The sequence below is a fragment of the Neolamprologus multifasciatus genome, chromosome 10 (assembly GCF_963576455.1).
Source record: "Neolamprologus multifasciatus chromosome 10, fNeoMul1.2, whole genome shotgun sequence".
NCBI lineage: Eukaryota > Metazoa > Chordata > Actinopteri > Cichliformes > Cichlidae > Neolamprologus > Neolamprologus multifasciatus.
The window spans coordinates 4,826,305-4,846,129 of record NC_140448.1 but is presented as its reverse complement, the minus strand read 5'-3'; the positions used below and the strand labels follow the sequence as shown (position 1 = coordinate 4,846,129).

Genomic DNA, 19,825 nt, shown 5'->3' with positions numbered 1-19,825 from the left:
TAAGATTTAATTTTTTATCAGCAGAGAATAAATAAAACCTGTCTTCCAATTCATTGCATTTGTGTGTGTGTGTGTGTGTGTGTGTGTGTGTGTGTGTGTGTGTGTGTGGTAGAAGTATCGGTTTTTGTACTCTGTATCGGCAAGTACTCAGATCCAAGTATCGGTATTGTATCGGTTTGAAAAAATTGGTATCGTTGCATCCCTAGTGTGAAGAATTAATGGAGGTCCAGCAGTATTGGCAAAGTGTTCCTAATAAAGTGTCCAGTGAGCGCATTTCTTTGTTGATGCAGATGTTTAAAGTAGCATAAACTGTAAACATGTAAACACAGAACAAACTGAACTAAAGTAAGTACAGGTTTCCATCCCGTGAGACTAATTTCACTAAAAGGAAGTTAAACAGCAAATCAGATGAACGGGTCAGAACATCGACATCACCACAGTCTTAGTTATTCAATCAATATTTATTGCTTAACTCAGTATGTATAGTAGTTACAGTCCCTGCAAGGAAGTGACTGACGCTTTGCAGCAACAGTTAATCAGCCACTTTCTGCGCACACAGAGCAGAAAGACAAAAAAACATCAGGAAGCAAATCATTAATCTCCTACAGCCCCACTGCTCACTGCACGACAGCAGTTAATGCTCGCAGGCTGCAAGAAGCTGAGCTCGGTTTAAAACAATCCGTTTCCCTCTGTTCCTCTCCTCAGAGTTGGAAGGTGCTTCTGTCTGAATGATTATTTTCTCGGCCTTTTCTTTCTATGATTTTCTCTTTTATTTGTTTTTAAACAGACAACAGTCAGTGACGGTGGATTAAAGCAGATCATGTAATTATGAATACAAAGACACCCAACACAGGATCTGCAGAAGAGAATTATTGTGAAGAGCAAGAGTGTTTTAATATCTCAGGTAGTCGAATATTGTAAACAACCCAGTCAACAGATATGTTAAGTGCATAGGCTTATTGATTATAGAAACTGCTGATGATGCAGAAACACAGTGGTATGCTTGCCTGATCAGAGCCAATCCAACAGGTCACCACAGTCGCTCAGGCCCGCTTGTCTGACAGCGGCCGCAGCGTCAGGAGCCAAAGTCATGTCAAGCTGAGGAACAAGACTCGAGCAGCTGGGACATCATTCACAGAATAACTGTAAGGCAACCATTCAGCTCTCTGAGCAGAATAACAAACAGTAGTTAACATGATGTACAGAAACAAGCTGCTCACAGGAGGACAAAAATACAATCATTAGCTGGATTTAAAAATAAAAAGCAGCAGCCACCTGGTTGCTCTCGTAGGTGTTCACACTTTTCTTTTGTTCATGTGCACATCTTTTAGAAACACGTAAAACAACAGAGCAGTTCATGCTATTGAAATGTAAGGAAGGATCCGTTTTATTAGCACAAGCGTGTCTCGCTGCGGTCCCTGGATAAAGCTTCAGTTCCCTTTCGACACGACGACAACTCTGCTGAGAGCAGTGGCGTACAACAGGAGACGGTTGCACATGATTTAAAAACACCCTGCTTCTTTTTTGAAATTGACAACCAAGGCAGAAATTTTTAGTCTTACACATGTCGTGAACACGCTGGATCTAGCTTTATTTGGGAATATCATCGAGTAATAAACGATTTCATATTAGTGTCAACAAGTAGTCGTGCTGCTCCCACGTACAGCAGTCTCGCAGCGAAACAATCGTCTCCCTTTGTGAATGAACTACAGTCTCTTGCACAAGAGTTGCTCCTGTCATTGCACTTTAATTTAAAAGGTACTAAAAACTGTGCAAATCATACAAACACCACTCGGCTCTTCGTCTTTGGTCCTGTTGAGTCACCGTAGGCAACTTACGGTTTACAGCAGGGAGAGTTTTGAATCCGCCCTCAGCTTTCAGTGAGGTAAAGAGTGATGGCCCGCGGCGGTCCCTTCTGTCCATAACAGCCGTAAAAGCACTTAAAGATTTTGAAATGTTGCATAAAATCAAATAAAAAGGACTAATCTCTGAAATCAATCCAGGGCAGGATCCACACATGCACACGCTTGCTGTTGGTGGCTTCTTATTCGAAGCCTTAAAATATCACTTTTTTTTGTTTCCCATCCACAACGCAGCAGCCCCAGTATGCAGGGGAGTAGGTTAGCCAAGATGTTTGCCAGTGCAATTTGAGGTGGAGGTGATGATGGTAGTTGAAGTGGTAGGGACTGAGGTCAAGGTGAGCGAGGGACAGTGGGGGGGTCACGCATGTGGCTCCCCCACAGAGGTAGAGCCGTTGGCTTTACTCTTACTCTTACTCTTGCGGTTGAGCATGCGGCTGAGCGTGGCTGTTCGGCTCGCTCGCTCCACTGCGGCCGGAGACTCCAGGTAAACCAGGTCATTGTGTGACTGGCTCATCCCCGGGTCTTTGCGCTGGTGACGGCGTCGGAAGAAGAGCTTGGCGCTCTTCTGCAGGAAGCTGCCTGTGGCAAAGAAGAGGACAGGAAGCAGCCTGAGACATGGATAGTGTCAAAGTGACACCACTCAAGGAAAAGTCTTTACTACAGATAAAAAACAGGCACGAGGAGTATTGGCTTAAGCAGTAATGGAAAAACTCATTTAAAATAAATAAAAGCTAAAGCAGCAGTGGTACAGAATCTGTGTTAGTTGGAAACTGTTACTGTGAAACACTTGCTGTGGATCGGATGAAAAATGTGGCTTAAATAGCAGCAGAGTTGTAATATTGTGTTTAATCACCAGCCAACACTAATCTGTACCAACAGAGAGAAGCCTGGCTACTAGGGGTGGGGAAAAATGGATACTGTGTAGCATGGTGATACTTTGTTTGCTAATAATGTATCGATACAGGGACAGCAGAAATCGATACTTTGTTACAAAAAAGGTTTTTGTGCTCTGACTTCAGAGCATGTTGATCCTTTTTCTGAGCAAGAATCCTGACATTCCTTCACTGTCCAAATGTGTTTAACTTGTTTTTGGCAGCAATAAACATGACAGTTTACTTATTTTAATTTAAGACATGTTTTATTTTAATTAAGTTTAAAACTTTTTTATTTAATGTAAAATTATATTTTGTTTTAATTTACTTTCAAATTCTTCAGTTGCTGAAGGGGCTGCATAGTTTTCATAAACTGCATAGTTCAGAATAGCTATAATTGTACCAGATGGTTGATTCAGTTAAGTTGGACTAGACTGTAATACAAACCGTTCAGTTTGTCAACAATAAAACTGAAATGAGAGAAAGACTGAGTGTGAGACTTTGATATTAGAGAAAATGAATATTGATAAAGTTTACCTTTATGTACAGAATCTGAATATCGCAAAATATTTAAAAAAAATTGCAATAATATCGTATCGTGCGTTAAGTATTGTGATAATATCGTATCGTGGGATGTATGGTGATTCCCACCTCTACTGGCTACAAGCACCTTTCCTCTGCTTCCACGCTTGAGGAGCTCCTGGGTTATCCTCAGTATCGGTGGATTAGTTTAGTCAGTACAAAACAATAGAAACTCGAAATAGTATCAAAATAAATAAATGACAAAGAAAAAAGGAGGCATTCGTGTCCTCAATTTGTAGCACACTCCTAAAGAAGAACGCAGAACAGTATCAGATCTTCTCTAGAGGCTTTTGGACCAAACACTTCTGGAAACTTGCCGAGGGGAGCCGTCCACTGGAGGGAGCGACCCTCAGAGCCTCTAAAAATGTGTGACACGTCGCACAACAAAAACTACAACAAGACTGAGGGCGTTGTAATCAGAGATGGAAAACTGATAAGCTCAACGGTTACAACCAGCCTGAGGAGGAGGAGGGGCTCGCAGCGGCGCCACAGCCAAACAGTGGAGCTGTGTGTGTGCTGCTCTGACACACAGTCTGTCAGGTTTTGTATTTTCTTGTGCGCTTCTACATTTCCGCTCCACATTGCTTCATCGTGTGGATGCCTCAGGCAGCAGTTTCAGAGGAAATACGGGCAAAGTTGCTCTTCAGTAAACCTCTTCTTGTGTTTCCTCTAAACTTCAGTTTGTCCTTTTTTTTTTTTTTACTGAAGCAACAGTTAGCATGTTATAGCTATGTGTTGCTTATACAGCTGATGTTTTTTACTCAAAGCTTCCTTTTGTGACAGAGAGTGAAGTGAAGGAGATACAAAAAGGTTTCTAAGAGCAAAATACTGGAGAGTTCCTACATGGCTTAAAGAGTTATGATCAAGTTCCTGTGGTCTGACTAATATTTCATATTGCAAGTGAATATACCGAAATATTCACGGCACTTCTTCTGTGTTGTACAGACACAAATAAAAGTCAGTTGCTGCTCAGAAAAAATTAAAGGAACACTTTTTAACCAGAATATGGCATCAAGTCAGTTTAACTATTGATCTGGTCAGGAAATGAAATTAACAGAGCACAAGACGGGCAACAATGAGACAGCCCCCATTTCTACCAGTGATGGGTCCAGATCTGGGAAGAGATCTCGGGACACCATCCATCACCTCATTAGGAGCCCTGAAGGTGTCAGTCATGCCTACAAACACAAGGGGGCGCCATACAAGTGACTGAGGACCATTTTGAGTTGTTCCAGTCGTTGATTTTTGGGCTGTCTTTGAATTGGTTGATCATTTTGCGGCACCCTTTCATCCCTAACACATTACCCACTCACTAAAGATATCAGCATGATTTTTTCTCCAATGTTTTTTCAAAGTATTCCTTTAATTTTGTGAGCTTTGTTTTTGCAAACTGATTTTAGAGGAACTACAAAAGTGAATCTCACCTTGTAGAAAAACACTGTTATCTATTCTACTGCTAACAGAAACTACAGAGATTAGAATACCAAGAATACTACAAGTAACTCATGAAGTAACTTACTCATGCAACGTGTGCTTAGCACTGCTTTCCTCTAAGGTGGCAGTGATGACAGTTGGAAAAGGTTCAAAGAGTTGAGGGGAAGCAGGAAGGAGAACACAAAGAGAGAGAGAGTGCATAACGAAGGAGTGGCTAACAAACCCCAAACAGCCAAAACAGATCAAGTTCTGCTTGTAAAGGCATTATTTTCCTTTTCAGGATTTTAAGGTTTAATAATACTCCTGTAAAGATGCATCGAGAGGTTTCTCACCTCTGGTCTTCTTGCAGCTCGCCTCAGACACACACATGGACAGTGAAGCATTGTCTTGTTCCTCGCCAGTTTGGCTCTCCCAGTCGTCCGGAGGCCGCCCTTCAACTCTGGGACCTTCCGAGGGCTCCGACATCTCCGGAGGGGTACTAGTCCCCGATGCGATCGCTGTGGTCACATCCTGAGTAGAGCTGCTCTCTGACATTGATGCGTCCATCGCTGCGGCGTAACCCGCCATCATAGCCAGCTCATCATCCTGAGACAGAGGCGTCTGGGAAATAAATCACATTCCCATTAAAGCCGTATTTGTTGTGGAGCTTGTGTGGGAGGCCCAGGCACAATGAAGGGTGCTAACAACACGAGAAGGCCCTCGCTGCTGCAGACGAGGCATCGACTTCTCTCCTCTGACGTCATGAACCACAGGTTATGGAACAGATTAGCTTAAAAAGCACTCGAGGAATCCGACTTCCAGAGTATCAAACATGCAAGATTGGCTCCAGCTGTGCTTTTGTGCTATTTAAGCTGAATTATAAGTGAAAAAGTTAAAAAAAGAAAAAGGAGCTCATAATTACTTTGGTGATGCCCGAGATGATGATGGTACTCTTCTTCACCGGGGACTTGAGCTTCTGTTTAGCAGACTGGTGGAGTTGTCTTATGGCGGCTTCGGCCACAGGGTCCGTCCCATTGAGCATCAGCAGCTCAGTGTCGGAGGAGGACAGGGCCTTGCTCACAGTGCCCCCGAGCACAGACACCTGCTCTGAGACGCGACGCTCCCCCAGCTTGGGCTTGTTGACCACAGCCTTCTGGGCAGGATCTGAGGAAGCAAGAAAGTGTCTCACTGAAGCTTCATTCATGTAAAGGACTTTCAGAACATTCGTTTTTGTCTAATTATGAAAATGACCGAGTTGAGTTGCCAACTAACCAGCATCTAAACAGCTGACTGGGGAACTGTGCTACTCTAACTTCCCTTTACCTATATTGAGTGGGAGTGGTCGACCCGGCTTGCTCTTCACCGCTGTGATCGTGGTAACCACCGTGCCACAGGGCATGACCGTGCGGTCCATCTCCACCCTCTTATTAGAGGCCGGGGTAGGAGGCTGCCAAGACCTCACCTCGCTCGGCTCCAGGTAGGTAAACTGAAACACACGATTCAAGTTACAAACTACGTGTAAATGAAAACAAGAGACACGTGGAAGGAATTCATCGAAATCTGGTGATATTACAGGAAAACGTGCGATAGAAAATGAGTTTTTTAGGTCTTACGTCAGTAGTCAGTGATCCGGTCACTACATCTTTGGTGATGAGTTCAAATGTACGCTGTCCTTTGGGGTGCTTCTTCACAAGATCAAAAGGCACCAACACCTGACCAAGTAAGGACTCTGAGACAGAAAACAGCTGATTTAGCTGCACAGAAGCACGTGCTGCGAGAGGCACAACGTGGGAACTACGTTAGTGCTGCATATGTTGATATCGATCTGATACCAAGTAAATACAGGCCAGTATCACTGATACATCATTGAATTGCTAAATCTCAATTCATTCTCATGACCTTCAGTGTTTTTTGTGACGTTTCCTTTTTTATTATTAAACAGTTAAAACTCATAATTACGACAAAGTTTATAATTAAATAGAAAATGCTTTATTATTAATTTTTTTAGTGCGTCGACCTGGCAGTTTCCTCTTTGCCGAAACCACAGCATTAAAATTAAAATTAAATTAAAAATTAAATAAAAAAATAAAATTAAAATAAATTAAAAATTAAATAAAAAAAATAAAATTAAAATAAATTAAAAATTAAAAAAATAAAATTAAATAAAATTAAAATAAATTAAAATAATAAAATTAAATAAAATTAAATAAAACTAAAATTAAACAGAAAATGCTTTATTATTAATTTTTTTAGTGCGGCGACCTGGCAGTTTCCTCTTTGCCGAAACCACAGCATTAAAATTAAAATTAAATTAAAAATTAAATAAAAAAATAAAATTAAAATAAATTAAAAATTAAATTAAAAAAAATAAAATTAAAATAAATTAAAAAATTAAATTAAATTAAAATAAATTAAAATAATAAAATTAAATTAAATTAAATTAAACTAAAATTAAACAGAAAATGCTTTATTATTAATTTTTTTAAAGAAAAATCTGATATAAAAAGTGCTCGCAAACCAGTAAACACAGTAAAACAAACAAGTACTGTTGAGAAACTATGATACAAAAATTACAATTAAAATTCTCAACAACAAAAACAACAACCGGTAAAAATATACATATTTGTAAACAACTTAACAACCCCCAAAGCGTCTAAGTCACGTGACAGCGCAACATCGAAACACAAGGGGGGGGGGGGGGGGGGGCATGGCAGAGTTTGTCTTACTCTCTGGAGGACGTCCATCGTTCATCAACTGAATATTGAGCTCCTTCGATCGTCCATTCAGTTCACTGGTGAGAGAAGAATATTTTACATGTATGTATTCGGTGTTGTTCATCAGAACCACCTGCCACGGAGTCGGCGTTCACACTTACAAAATAAACGGCTGGTCCCAGGCAGGACTCGTCGTGTTCTTCGAAACAGAAGTGTTGAACCTCTGAGGAGGATCATCTAACTGCAGCACACACAGAGGATTCATGCTGCCTGCAAACACAAAGTGTCATCCAAGAGCTGACTTTAAAGATCTCTTTCTTTTTGTGGTCAGCCACTTCCACTCCCTCACTCTAATGGATAAACACGGGATCACTTTACAGAGTATATATGATGAATTATGCAGAGATTAGAGGAGGCTAAATGAGTGCTGGTCTTCTAAAGCACTTATATGAATCAGAAGCCTCACAGATAAGATTCAGTGCTTTACAATACAAATTATTAAACAACAATTAAAACAATACAAATGAATAAAACGACATAAAAGCCTGCACGACCATAAAAACCCAGCAGACAGTGACTGATCTTCAATAAAAGGAAGGAAGATGTATATAGTGAAGTGTCTCTGCTGTGTCATGTCTCTGCTGTGCAATATTAAGAGTCAGACCGAACGCTTTAGGGCACGTCTGCAGCCCCGACAACTGCTGACTCACACTCAGAATGACTCATCACAGGAACTACCCAAACAAAGTTGTTGTGGGTGGTCTAAGACTTCATTACTGGACAATCGTGTTAACAGCCTATCATCAGCACAATCTATCCTCATACATGACCACACCCTGCACTGTGTTTATGTGCAGGTCTGTACCACCACGCTGGGTGTTGTCGTACTGTTGTGGGTGTATTATTAATATACTGCCATCATTGTTTAGCTTTGACCAGTGGATTACCTAAAAAGGAGGGGTGGGAGTGGGGGGGGGCTTGTCATGCAGCAGCCATGCTGGAAGCACAGTCCACTGCTGCTGATTCATTACCAAAGTCAGCTACCCTCTAAACAACCTTCTCATTGCATCGTCGTGGTAATGCAAACAGAGCGTGCAGTCTGATGAAAGGAGCTAATTCAACTTTACAATAGATGTCTTTAAAAAACGTCCTTTTAATAAAAATACAAAGTCAATACGGCGGGTGGAGGATTCTTTGTTTGTAACGTATATTGAAGCTCATGTTTCTCCGCAGCTTGGTGTGCAGGACCCAAGGTAAATATGATCTGTTAATAGAGCGCTATGAATGAGTTTACATAGCTGGTACACAGATAACCAGCGCAGTTATTATTATTCTTATTACTACGTTACTGACACTCCTGCTGATGACGCTAATGCTTTTATAACAGAAGCGCTTTTGTTTTAGACACGATGTACTTGGAGCTAAATGTAGCCGTTAGCATAGGAAACATCATCAATTCAGAATTAACATTAATTTATAAGCAGACGCACGACCGACCTGCAGCATCTTCCTCCTGGTTGAGTGTGACTCGGATGTTTTTCACCAGCAGCTTCCACTCATGGGCGCGTGGGGGCTTTGGGGGCGATACCACTTTATTCTGGCTTTCCTATTGGAGAGAGCATGCAGTGAGTACATACGTAAACCTACAGCACAGATTTAGTGAGCGCAGCGTTACGAGTAGGGATGGGTACCGGTATCCGGTGCCATGATGGCACCAGTTCTGACATAAACGGTAGTAACCAGACTGAAAAGCAGCGCACATTTTGGTGCTTTATTTTCCTGAGCTGTGACACACTTTAGATTCTAGCCAATCATTTTACGTTTCCGAGGATAGTAGGCGGGTCCAGGTACGTACGTTCTTTTAGAGCAGAGCTACAGATTAAAAATGTCCAAGGTGAAGCGTCAAAGTCTGGCTGTACTTCACAGCAAAAGATGCAAACTCAGCAGCTGCAACAAGTGCTTTAAGCTGATACTGTGATACTGTCAAAGGAGGTAACACCTCAAATCTGATGAAACACCTGGCGACGCATAGCGTCGAGAAATGCGCCATATTTGATAGCTTGCTGCGAGACCTCACACCGAGCACATCTACTGCGGGTGTGGTGCCTGTTATCGACCCGGAGTTAGCAACATCCCCCAAAAACCCGAAGAGGAGAGTCCTGGCCCCTAGCCCTGCCAGTGTAGCAGAAATGATGAGGATGATGATGCAGCAGCAGCCGTTCTTCTCTGCGTGAGTAGCTTAATGTTGTTCGTGTGTAATTTACGTTGAGTAGGCTAACCACGTTATTACATTAATGCATGTAAGGTGAACTAGCAAACATCATCATAGCTACATGCAGCTGTCTTCTTGTTTGATGGCAGATACTCCCTTCACCCTGGACAAAAAGGCTAAAATGACCAAAGAAAAAGTGGAAAACAGTTAAACATGAGAGGTTTTTGGACAAAGTTTGTGTTTTTTCCATTGATTAAGCTGCTTCCAGCCAAGAATGATACCATATATGCCCCATAGCTGCAGAAAAGGCTACATTGTTATCTTTTTACAAAAAAAACAGCTGAACATGAGGTTTTTGGACCAATTTTGTGTTCTCCATTCTTTAAGCACCGTTTAAGCACCGGCACCGTTTCAAAAGTACCAGTTTGGCACCGGTATCGGATAAAACCTAAACAATACCCATCCCTAGGTACGAGCGGTACTGGAAGCACATAAACGAGCAGAGGCCTAAGTATGCTCGCGTCTTTAAATGAGAAGTTTGAACAAGGACTCTCTGCAACACGACTGTTTCCACTTTCACATGTTGACCATTTGCGTTGGCCTTTCTATGATCAGGGAGAATTTGCATCAGAAGCACCTCTGATGAATTTGCATTACAAACAGGCATCATCTACAGACAAAAGTGATTTGTTTTGGTCATTTAAATAGCAGCGTATCTGATGAGCTTAATGCTTAAATAGCTTCAAAGCACTAGAGATTTATTTCAACCAGCATGCAAATCTATATGGTTGTTTTATATTACGGCTAAAACTGCCGGCTAATAGATCTTGAACATTTTAAATGTTACGCCATAGAGCGACTATTTAATTTCGTAAACCACAAAATTCAAATCATCTGGAAATTAGGAGAACTTTGGGGTCCAATGACCAGATATATAAATGTCAATAATATCGACTTTTTTGATCAGAGGAAAGGAAATAAGAGTTAATCCCACTGCCTCTCATGTAACTCACGACTATATTTGGACTAAAAAAGAAAACTTGTCATCCTGTATCAAGTAAGATCTAATCAGAAACACGTGAAACAGCATCATGTGATGGTGGGTTGTGAATAATGACCTTTTTAATGCATGTGAACATAATAACCTTCAGTGAATCAATGCTGCTTTAGATGAGCTTTATTTAAGGTTGCAACAAGAAGCAGTAAGAGCGCAAACCACAGCCAAAGAACTGGCCCTGTGGGCAGCATTACTTTTAAAGGAATCATAATGTATTTTGTATATCTTCATACTTCTTTGTTATTTATTTTTTAAACTTTTACAGAGCTTTTAGTGCAGTAAAAGTCAGATAATGGCAACATGCATGACGCTTATTGATCATACAAACATTATGTATGAGTAGGTTATGAATAATAACTATTGATTTGCAAATAACTGGACATAAATATAAAACATTAAACTACAGCATATTTCAACCTAACCAGGCAGCTCGCTCTCTTTCTTTAACACACCTTGGTTCAGCTTGAAGGAAAGGCAGGTGTGAAATGTAAACATGAGATCTGAGGTGAAACGTGACGCTGTGATGCAAACTATAATGTGATATTTCAAATCTCCATATACTGGTATCTAGGGATGGGTATCGTTTAGGTTTTATCCAATACCGGTGCCAAACCGGTAATTTTGAAACGGTGCCGGTGCTTAAACGGTGCTTAAAGAATGGAGAACACAAAATTGGTCCAAAAACCTCTCATGTTCAGCTGTTTTTTTGTAAAAAGATAACAATGTTAGCCTTTTCTGCAGCTATGGGGCATATATGGTATCACTCTTGGCTGGAAGCAGCTTAAACAATGGAAAAAACACAAACTTTGTCCATGTACCTTAAAGCACTTGTTGCAGCTGCTGAGTTTGCATCTTTTGCTGTGAAGTACAGCCAGACTTTTGACCGCTTCACCTTGAGCATTTTTAATCTGTAGCTCTGCTCTAAAAGAACGTACGTACCTGGACCCGCCTACTATCCTCGGAAACGTAAAATGATTGGCTAGAATCTAAAGTGTATCACAGCTCAGGAAAATAAAGCACCGAAATGTGCGCTGCTTTTCGGTCTGGTTACTACCGTTTATGACAGAACCGGTGCCATGATACCGGTACCCATCCCTACTGGTATCATTTTCTAAACCTACCAATACAAACACAAGCAGTAGTTTCTAAAGATAAAAGACATTTGACGACAGATTGAAAAGGTCACAGGTCATATTTAGAAAGCTCATACATGCCTATATGTTCTGAATATAACAACTGCTTTAAGAAACATCATTTTAAATAGCATAATTATCACTTTGACCCTAAAGGAGAGGTCAGAGTTCAAACACCACACTTGTAGGAATCGTAGTTTCTAAGATGAATTCTCCAATAATAAATCATAAAATTGCTTCGTGTGAGTCTGGAGCGTTCACACACTCTGCACCCCGGCTGTCACGTTTACAGACAAAATGACACAAACACCACCAAAACCAACGCCCTCTCTGGTGGAAGTAATTATGAGTCTGGCAGCCTTACATCAGACATCGTTCGCTCACCTTGACCTCTGAGGCCTGAGCAGGCCTGCAGCTCAGCAGCACAGAGGGATGCGACACACACAAAAGCTGCTTCAGCTGCTCCTTCATGGCTGCATTGTCCTGACAGAAAGAGATTATTCCAGATTACATACCTCGTATTAATCGAGTAAAACTAGAAATGTAAAGTTCTATTAGGTGATAAAACAAATGTAATTTTTATTGGTTTCTAAATGGTTCGACTACTGTTTGATGATGAAACTAATGAATCTTCTCTCCACGTCCTCGTTTGTGACTAAACACGTCGATGTAACAAAAGAACATGAAGAAATAAGCAAAGTGGTTTCTATGACGGCTGTCTGTCACACAATTTCTTTATATTTTGGTGCAGCGAAACATTTCTTGCCATGTTAGTGTGCGGCGTATCCTTTGGTTAGATTTATACATCTGCGACTCTGCTGCTTTAAAATTACCTGAGTGAAAGCGGGCACCACCTGAAGCTCCTCCACCTCTAGATGAGACACTTCCCAGCTTACCTTGACCTTATCTTCAGCTTCCTGCATGTGTAGATGAAGCTGGGGAAGAGAAAATAAAGAGCTGCCCTATGACTCATCCAGTACTCATCAAATTCACAGAAAGATGAACTAAAACTGATTCTCTGGAGACGAAGCGATACACCAAACACGGAGCGGCTCAGTATGTGAGGTGGGCGTGGAGGAACGAAATCAGCGCAGTGTTTCCCGCACAATTCGATTCTATTTGTGTTGCAGCCGGTGGTGAGTGGGTGGTGTGCATACCTACGCTTTGTGCAAGGGGTCATATTATGCAAAATCCACTTTTACATTTTTAAACATAATTTGCAGTTCTCCAGACTAAAGAGGCATCAAGGATGCTCCGTTTCTCCTCGGATCGCAGCGTCTCCCTCTATGAGCCCATCAGATCTGCAGCGGGTTATGATAAACAACCTCAATGCTTCTCTCCAACCCTCGGTAATAAATCAAATATATCTGAAAGCAACCAAGTCCCCAATAAAGCTTATATTTTTCTGTTTGTCTTATCACAAATAGTACAACTCGAACAACAATGAAGCTGTGAGACAAACTCGCCCTTTTAGGATGAACGTATCACTTTTAAGCCATTTCAAAGCGGTCTGTACATGCTTATGCTCCACGATGCCACGCAACTACATGACCATACTCGGAAGTTAAAAAGAACAGCTGTTCTGGGATTTTTAATGTGCAAAACAGGTGCTCACAGGAAAAAAAGCCACAGCATGTGATCAAATAGACTTTCCTGTTCCTAACATGGTGAAATGACATAAACTACGTACATAATAAGCTTCCTTTCTTATCTGTTATTGGAGGAAAGGGAAGGAGAAAATGCTGTTCCCAAAGCGCCATCGTTCGATTCACAAAAACAAACAACACGACTGACAAGGAACACATCTCGTACCTTTTATCTTTTGAAATTTTATTGATGCGTTAAACACAAATCACCACTCGCCAATCTGCTGATCTATATTCCTTTATTTAAATTTCAGCCCCAGATCAAAGTGGCGCTTTTCACCTATTTGTCCTTGTTCATACAGCCCACATAAAGTTAAGTAGCCTTTTATAAATGCATAACTCTTTGTTATACCTTTTACTTCAAAACATGTTCCAAGAAAAGCTTTTTAAGGAAGACGTGTTTCATCTGCTGGGTGATCGACTGAATTCTTACTGGCTGCTTTCCATCACTCATCAGACCTCTTCTGGAAAGGGGTGTGGCCTGCAGCAGTACTCTTGAATATAAACAACCTGCTACCTTATACCAGTGGCACAAAGTACAAAGTACAGAACACTTCAATTGTTAAGTGCATTGTGACAAATGAATAACTGAAACACATGTTTAGCTGCCTTCTCTGTCTCGCTGCAGTCTGCAGCTGGCTCTCTTATGACCGGCAGACTTTACAGGCTGAGATTACCATGAAAAGCATAAAAATATTTTTGGTTTATTATGAAACTGTAGCAGGCAGAGATGATAATGGGAAACACTGCAAATGACTCTTGTAGGATTTTAGTCCCTCACCTGAACGTAAATAACATACAATCAGTGTGTTACGCTGACACCACTAATGACAACATTAGACCAAGTTTTTGTTAATTTATTGACTAACAAAAGAGAAATGCTACTTGCTTAAGAAAACTGGGGACTCTTTTCCACATCTTGAATACATCAAAGTCTTTGGATGCGATTACATTTCTAATGGGATTCATATGGCCAGTGTGATGTGAAATCAGGAGTAAGGAATGATTTCCCAGAGCACGCTGTAATTAGAACGTGATGCTTTTTGCTGGTCGTATAACACTAACTACACAAATGCAAATCTGAAGTGAAGGAATAATCTCTGCTTTTGAAATGAAGCCGTGGCAGCTCCGTATAGGCAAAGGTGTGACATCACACTCCATCTACTACAGATCATCACTGGTGAGCAGTGTTGGTCAAGTTACTTGAAAAAAGTAATCAGTAACTAATTACTGATTATTTCCCCAAAAAGTAATCCAGTTACTTTACTAATTACTTATTTTCAAAAGTCATTAATTACTTAGTTACTTAGTTACTTTTTAAAAACACGATTTACAACCTGAATAGGTGATAAAGTGATAGATCTTTCAGCCCAATTCTACTTTTTCTACATAATCATCATACAAAATGTAATCAAATGGAAAAGTCTCTTTTTAAAACTTGTTTTATTAGTTTTAATCTTTTAACTTTATGCATCAAGTAAAAATTAAATTATCTGCAACATTCTCTGACTGGAAGAAATTAGTTTAACATTTAAACCTATTTTCTGCACATTCCAGCACATAAAATAAAATATTTTTTTGTGTTTACACTCAGTCTTTCAAATAGATGCAAGTAAAACACAGCAGAAAATAAATAAAGTCAAAGACTAGCGGTCCTGTTGCTCTATTTTCACCTGTAAAGCAGGAGTGGGGTAGGCGGAGGGTTACCCTGGTGCAGGTGTGCAGCGGTCAGTGGAAGAATCCGCGAGTTTCTCTGTGAGTTTCCCATTACGTCGTAGCTACTCGGTGCTTGTTTGGAAGTTTAGGGTTTTTTTCTCTGTAAAAAGAAGTTTTCTTCCCACGCACAACGGACACTAATGTTTTTGTCACTTTTTATGGAATCAAACTCAAAGTAAGGTCAGTACTTCCACGCTTTAAACGCTGCACGCTCATACTCTCTCTGCACTCGATATATGATCCATTGTTGATCTGCACACAGCTGTTGTCACGAACGTCGCACTCGCTTACGTCACTGTCATGAGACATTCTCGCAAAAAAAATCACAGTTTTAGTAACGCAGTAACGCAGCGTTCCTACGGGAAAGTAACGGTAATCTAATTACCGTTTTTGCAATAGTAATCCCTTACTTTAATCGTTACTTGAAAAAAGTAATCGGATTACAGTAACGCGTCTCTGCTGGTGAGTATTTCATTATGAGGCGTGTCATACTGCCGTGTCCCTCATCAGGTCACGTGATACAGTAGTGCATTTAAAGACAAAGTACACTCAGCAGCACACCTTAATGTAGCGACCGTGTTATTATGTCCATTAAATGCCTCTGTTCCACATGCACTCCTATCATGAGCCACGAGTATTCTAGCTTGGATCTGAGTCAAAAGCTAAAAAACGCTCCAGTGGACGGATGGAAACATTTGAATAAGCTCTCTGATTTTTCCAGACTAAGCTGAAACAGTGGGAGTGAAAAAGACAGACAAAAGGCTTCCTTTATGTCCCTGAAACAACGACTAACCCACAACCAAAACAAAACCTCCTCAACACCTGACTTTAGCTTCCAAACCTCTCACACTCAGGTTGTATTTATAGCACAATTACCTCAATGGAAAAGCACGTTAATTAGTTTAGAAATAGCCTTGCACAGTTGCATTAGCTTACACAGACACAAGCAGTTTTTGCATTTCTGAACATGTAAATATGAAGCTAAAAGCAGGAGAAAGCCTCCGGACACGACACATTACACATCCCAACATATCAACTTTGGCTCCAATTTATTTCAACACTGCACTCAAGTCTAAAAATGCTAGAGGAGCGTTAGGAAAGGCTGAAGGTGAGCTGCAGGACTCCATTTAAGAGATCAACGCAGACATTTTGATAATGATAAATAAAGCAAATCACTGCAATTTCCAGGTACAACCAAGGGAGTCTTATTTGGATCATAACTTCATCAGTTCTATATGGAAACAGGCCTCAAAGGGATGTTAATGAGCTGTTTGGGGCATCTGCCAAGGAAGGAAAGATGCCCCAACCATTTAATCTAATGCAGCCTGCAGTGAGCCAATGCTGGGCAGCACATCGTGTTCAGTAAAAGCTCCCATTAAACTAAATCACTACGACTTCCAACAGATTTAACTCTACAGTCTAACTGTTACAGACATATTTTACAAAAGGAAACCAACAGTGTTACTTTCCTTGCAGTCTAAGACTTCACAAATTTAGAGTATTTACCTGCAGCTCCAATGGAGCTATACACACAGTATATTTACAAGGATCTGCTGTAGCCATGGCTGCCGACGCAGTGCTCAGAGAGAACTGAAGCTTCTCCCCAACCACACAGCAGGAAGCGGCCTGTTGGGAGGACAAGGTGAGGCGTTAGTTTAATGTAAAACTCCAGAGAATCCTGGAGTTAAGGCAGTGACAGCATTTGCATGCTACTCATGTGGTTATACCATTTGAATGCAATTCAAATAGAAAGTAAGCCCAGAATTTTCACTGAACTAAAAGGTGCTGTATGTGAATGCATGTGTGATGCTTCATTGATTATGCATTCATGTGGTTTACTTTAAACCAGAATTATTGCCTTGCAGTTAGAAGTTTGCATCAACCAAGCTGAAGTTTACATATCTGTCCAAATCTGTGTAAATCTCCACGTCAATATCTCACCAAGTATGACCTCCCCTTCTGCTCCTGAGCTATGAGGTTCAAATAGGACCCCAAAGTGCTTCTGCAAAACATCACAAAATATCTTTTTACATCCATCCATCTTCCTAAGAGCTCATTCAATCCATGTTTGAGATTTGGCCATAGCATATCCATCTGACTTTGGGTGACAAGCAGGGTGCACCCTGGACACGTCAGCATATCCAATCCGAGCAAATACATGCAAATGCTACACAGAAAAGCTTCTGCGTGCTTTGTGACATGACCTTTAACTATCAAAATCAAATTAGTCAATTGTTAAGTCGACGTTAGAGGATAAAGGTAAGACGAGACAAAGCACAAGTATAATCTCAGCGGCAGTAGCCAGTGATGGGCAGAAGTCCCAGTTAAACCAGAGCAATGTGCTAGCATACTGACTTTGCATAAAACTGACCCAAAACTGACATTTGCGTCAGGACAACTTCACTTTGAACTCTGAAAGGAAGGAAAGGAAGAACAACTCTGATAGATCCCAAAGGCATCAGGAAGTGTAATTATCTGTGATCTCTAGTCGAATGAATGACATGCAACCTGAACTGAGTATCAGAGGTAGTTTAAGCCTTAGAAACATGTTTACTCAGCAAATTAACTCTGATTTCAGCAAAGACTGCATGTCTTTGACATAAGTACAGTATTAGAGGAAAGCTAAACATAACCATAGGTGCTGGTGTATTTCTGGCTGCCTGCTCCTCCTTAGTGCTGAGCGTGACAGCTTTATAAGCTTCTTACACACACACACAGCGTGTGGTAAAAATAAACCTCTGCTCATTAAACTCCCTCGACTCCATAGAGTACCTGGTATTTTGGTCTGTATCTCAACGATCACAAAGAAAGGAGTGAGTTTGCATTTAATCTCTGCAAAGCCACAAAAGTAGTGAGCAGTGTGTCCCTGTCCCAAGTTACAGTTTCTAGTTATACTTTCTAACACAGGTTGGCAAAAATGGGCAAACACTCTGTATGACTAATAAGTGCATTGTGGTTTATTCAAGTATAGTTTACGGTAATTAACAACCATATTTGCTGCTGATAAAATATTAAGTAGATTAGTTTCAACATTTAAATTTACTGAGAAAAGCCTGTAGTAACATTGGAAAGTCGACAAGTCGGTGCTTGTCTGCCATAAACAGTGCAAAGGTGTTTTCTAATGTAAGAATATGGAGTGAGTACCTTGTTGCCAGCAGACTTCTGAAAGCTGGAGACCCTGCTAAGCGTGAGATCTGAAGCCTCGAGACCATCCTCTTCAAATGCCAGCAGAACAGCACCCTGACAAGAAACAGGCTAGAAACTTTAAAACAACAAACACCTACTCAAAGTCTTGCAGACTCGGCGAAATGTTGCCAAGGAAGCAAAATTATCTGGGCTTGCACAACATTGGCAGCGTATTGACCCCATAAGCAGGAAGGTGGAGAGTTTACACTACAGTGTCTCTAATATCAAACTGAGGGTTATGATTTCATAAAAAGGGGGAATTTCTTTACAGCATACATGAGGAGATTTTATAACCTTCTACACTTTTATTGAAGTCACCTGCCCCACAGTACAGCATTGGCTTGGTGGTCATGAGACTCACCTTTCGCTTCCTTGCTTCGTCATTCAAAGCTATGCACCAAGCTCTTCTCCACTGACTCTTCCAGCTTTTCAGTGACAGCGCCCATCCCAGCAGAGCGGCGGCTTCCTCCTCCTCTGTCGCAGCATTGTCCCCTTCTGCTGCTCCCTGCTTATTTCCTATAACTCTATGTTGGAAATACTGTACGAAATACAGTATAAGAGTAACCAGGGAGGCGATAAACAACGTGACCATACATAGCCACTGCGGATCCTCCAACCCAAAATATGAACTGGAACTTTCTGGGTCGGACATTCTTCGGGAAAATGATCGATAATCTGAGTTTAACACACCGGTTCCTCTGGGAATTTTCCTGCCAACCTCATGTTATGTATTTAATTAAGGAACGGTGGAATCAATAAATTCAATCGCCCAAAAATGATAAGAAGACAAATATCCACTTCCAATACAAATTCTGCTTATCGTTATCCATGCTTCAGTGCTGCCATGCAGGGCTTCCAAACTACGCAAGCTGGTTGTGGAAATCTAAACCATTGTCAAAAAACTAAAGGTAGCCTGCGTACAAATGAACCTGCAGAATAGCCCACTCCTCCTCTCATTGAATACGATTGTTAGCTTAGTAAGCTAATTTTCGCTACGGTTCGTTAACTAGCTATTCTTCGTTAGCTACTAAGCCGTAAAAGTTTGCCAAAACGGACTTATGCCCGAGCTTCGTGCTCATACTCCAACAGACGATATCCAGAGAAAGAGTAACATTCCCGGGAAAACATCCTGCAGGAGAAGAGTGCAGCCTGACCCGGTGGACTACTTTCAGTGTGACTGTACAAAGTTATCGCTTCCAGACGGATATGTGGCACAAACTGTAACTCCCAGAATGCACAGCGACATTTGTGAGACGTTTGTTGTTGTCGAGACCTCGAGGGAACTAAAGCTTTTTTCCCAGCTGAAGCTGCAACTGGGCTTTTAGGATATTGTTTTTATTAGCATTAAGATATTATACGATTAGTTTAGTCCATCTTTAAGTCGAAATAAACGGAAAACAAATCCGAGCTGGTATTTTGAACTACACGACTT

General features: G+C 41.0%; 1 protein-coding gene and 1 long non-coding RNA gene across 3 annotated transcripts; both read right to left on the bottom strand.

The window, feature by feature from the left end:
* Window positions 1–70: 70 nt before the first annotated feature.
* On the bottom strand, window positions 71–19,620 carry c2cd2 (C2 calcium dependent domain containing 2). 2 transcript variants are annotated; one of them, XM_085174008.1, is made up of 14 exons: window positions 18,755–19,620; window positions 18,352–18,447; window positions 16,714–16,833; window positions 12,679–12,780; window positions 12,230–12,328; window positions 8,941–9,049; window positions 7,605–7,713; window positions 7,456–7,520; window positions 6,343–6,458; window positions 6,053–6,215; window positions 5,652–5,893; window positions 5,083–5,350; window positions 4,836–4,866; window positions 2,220–2,441 (listed from the first exon to the last, which is right to left on the bottom strand). In XM_085174008.1, exons 1-14 carry the CDS (start codon window positions 19,043–19,045, stop codon window positions 2,357–2,359), a joined length of 1,896 nt encoding a protein of 631 aa, XP_085030134.1. In that variant the 5' UTR covers window positions 19,046–19,620; the 3' UTR covers window positions 2,220–2,356. The 2 variants fall into 2 exon arrangements, with proteins under 2 accessions (XP_085030133.1, XP_085030134.1); XM_085174007.1 differs by lacking the exon at window positions 4,836–4,866 and having other exon boundaries at window positions 71–2,441; window positions 18,755–19,618.
* LOC146509419 (uncharacterized) lies at window positions 9,513–12,223 on the bottom strand. Its single transcript, XR_014876370.1, has 2 exons — window positions 11,802–12,223; window positions 9,513–11,263 (listed from the first exon to the last, which is right to left on the bottom strand). It is a non-coding gene; the product is annotated as an uncharacterized LOC146509419 (long non-coding RNA).
* Window positions 19,621–19,825: the final 205 nt, after the last annotated feature.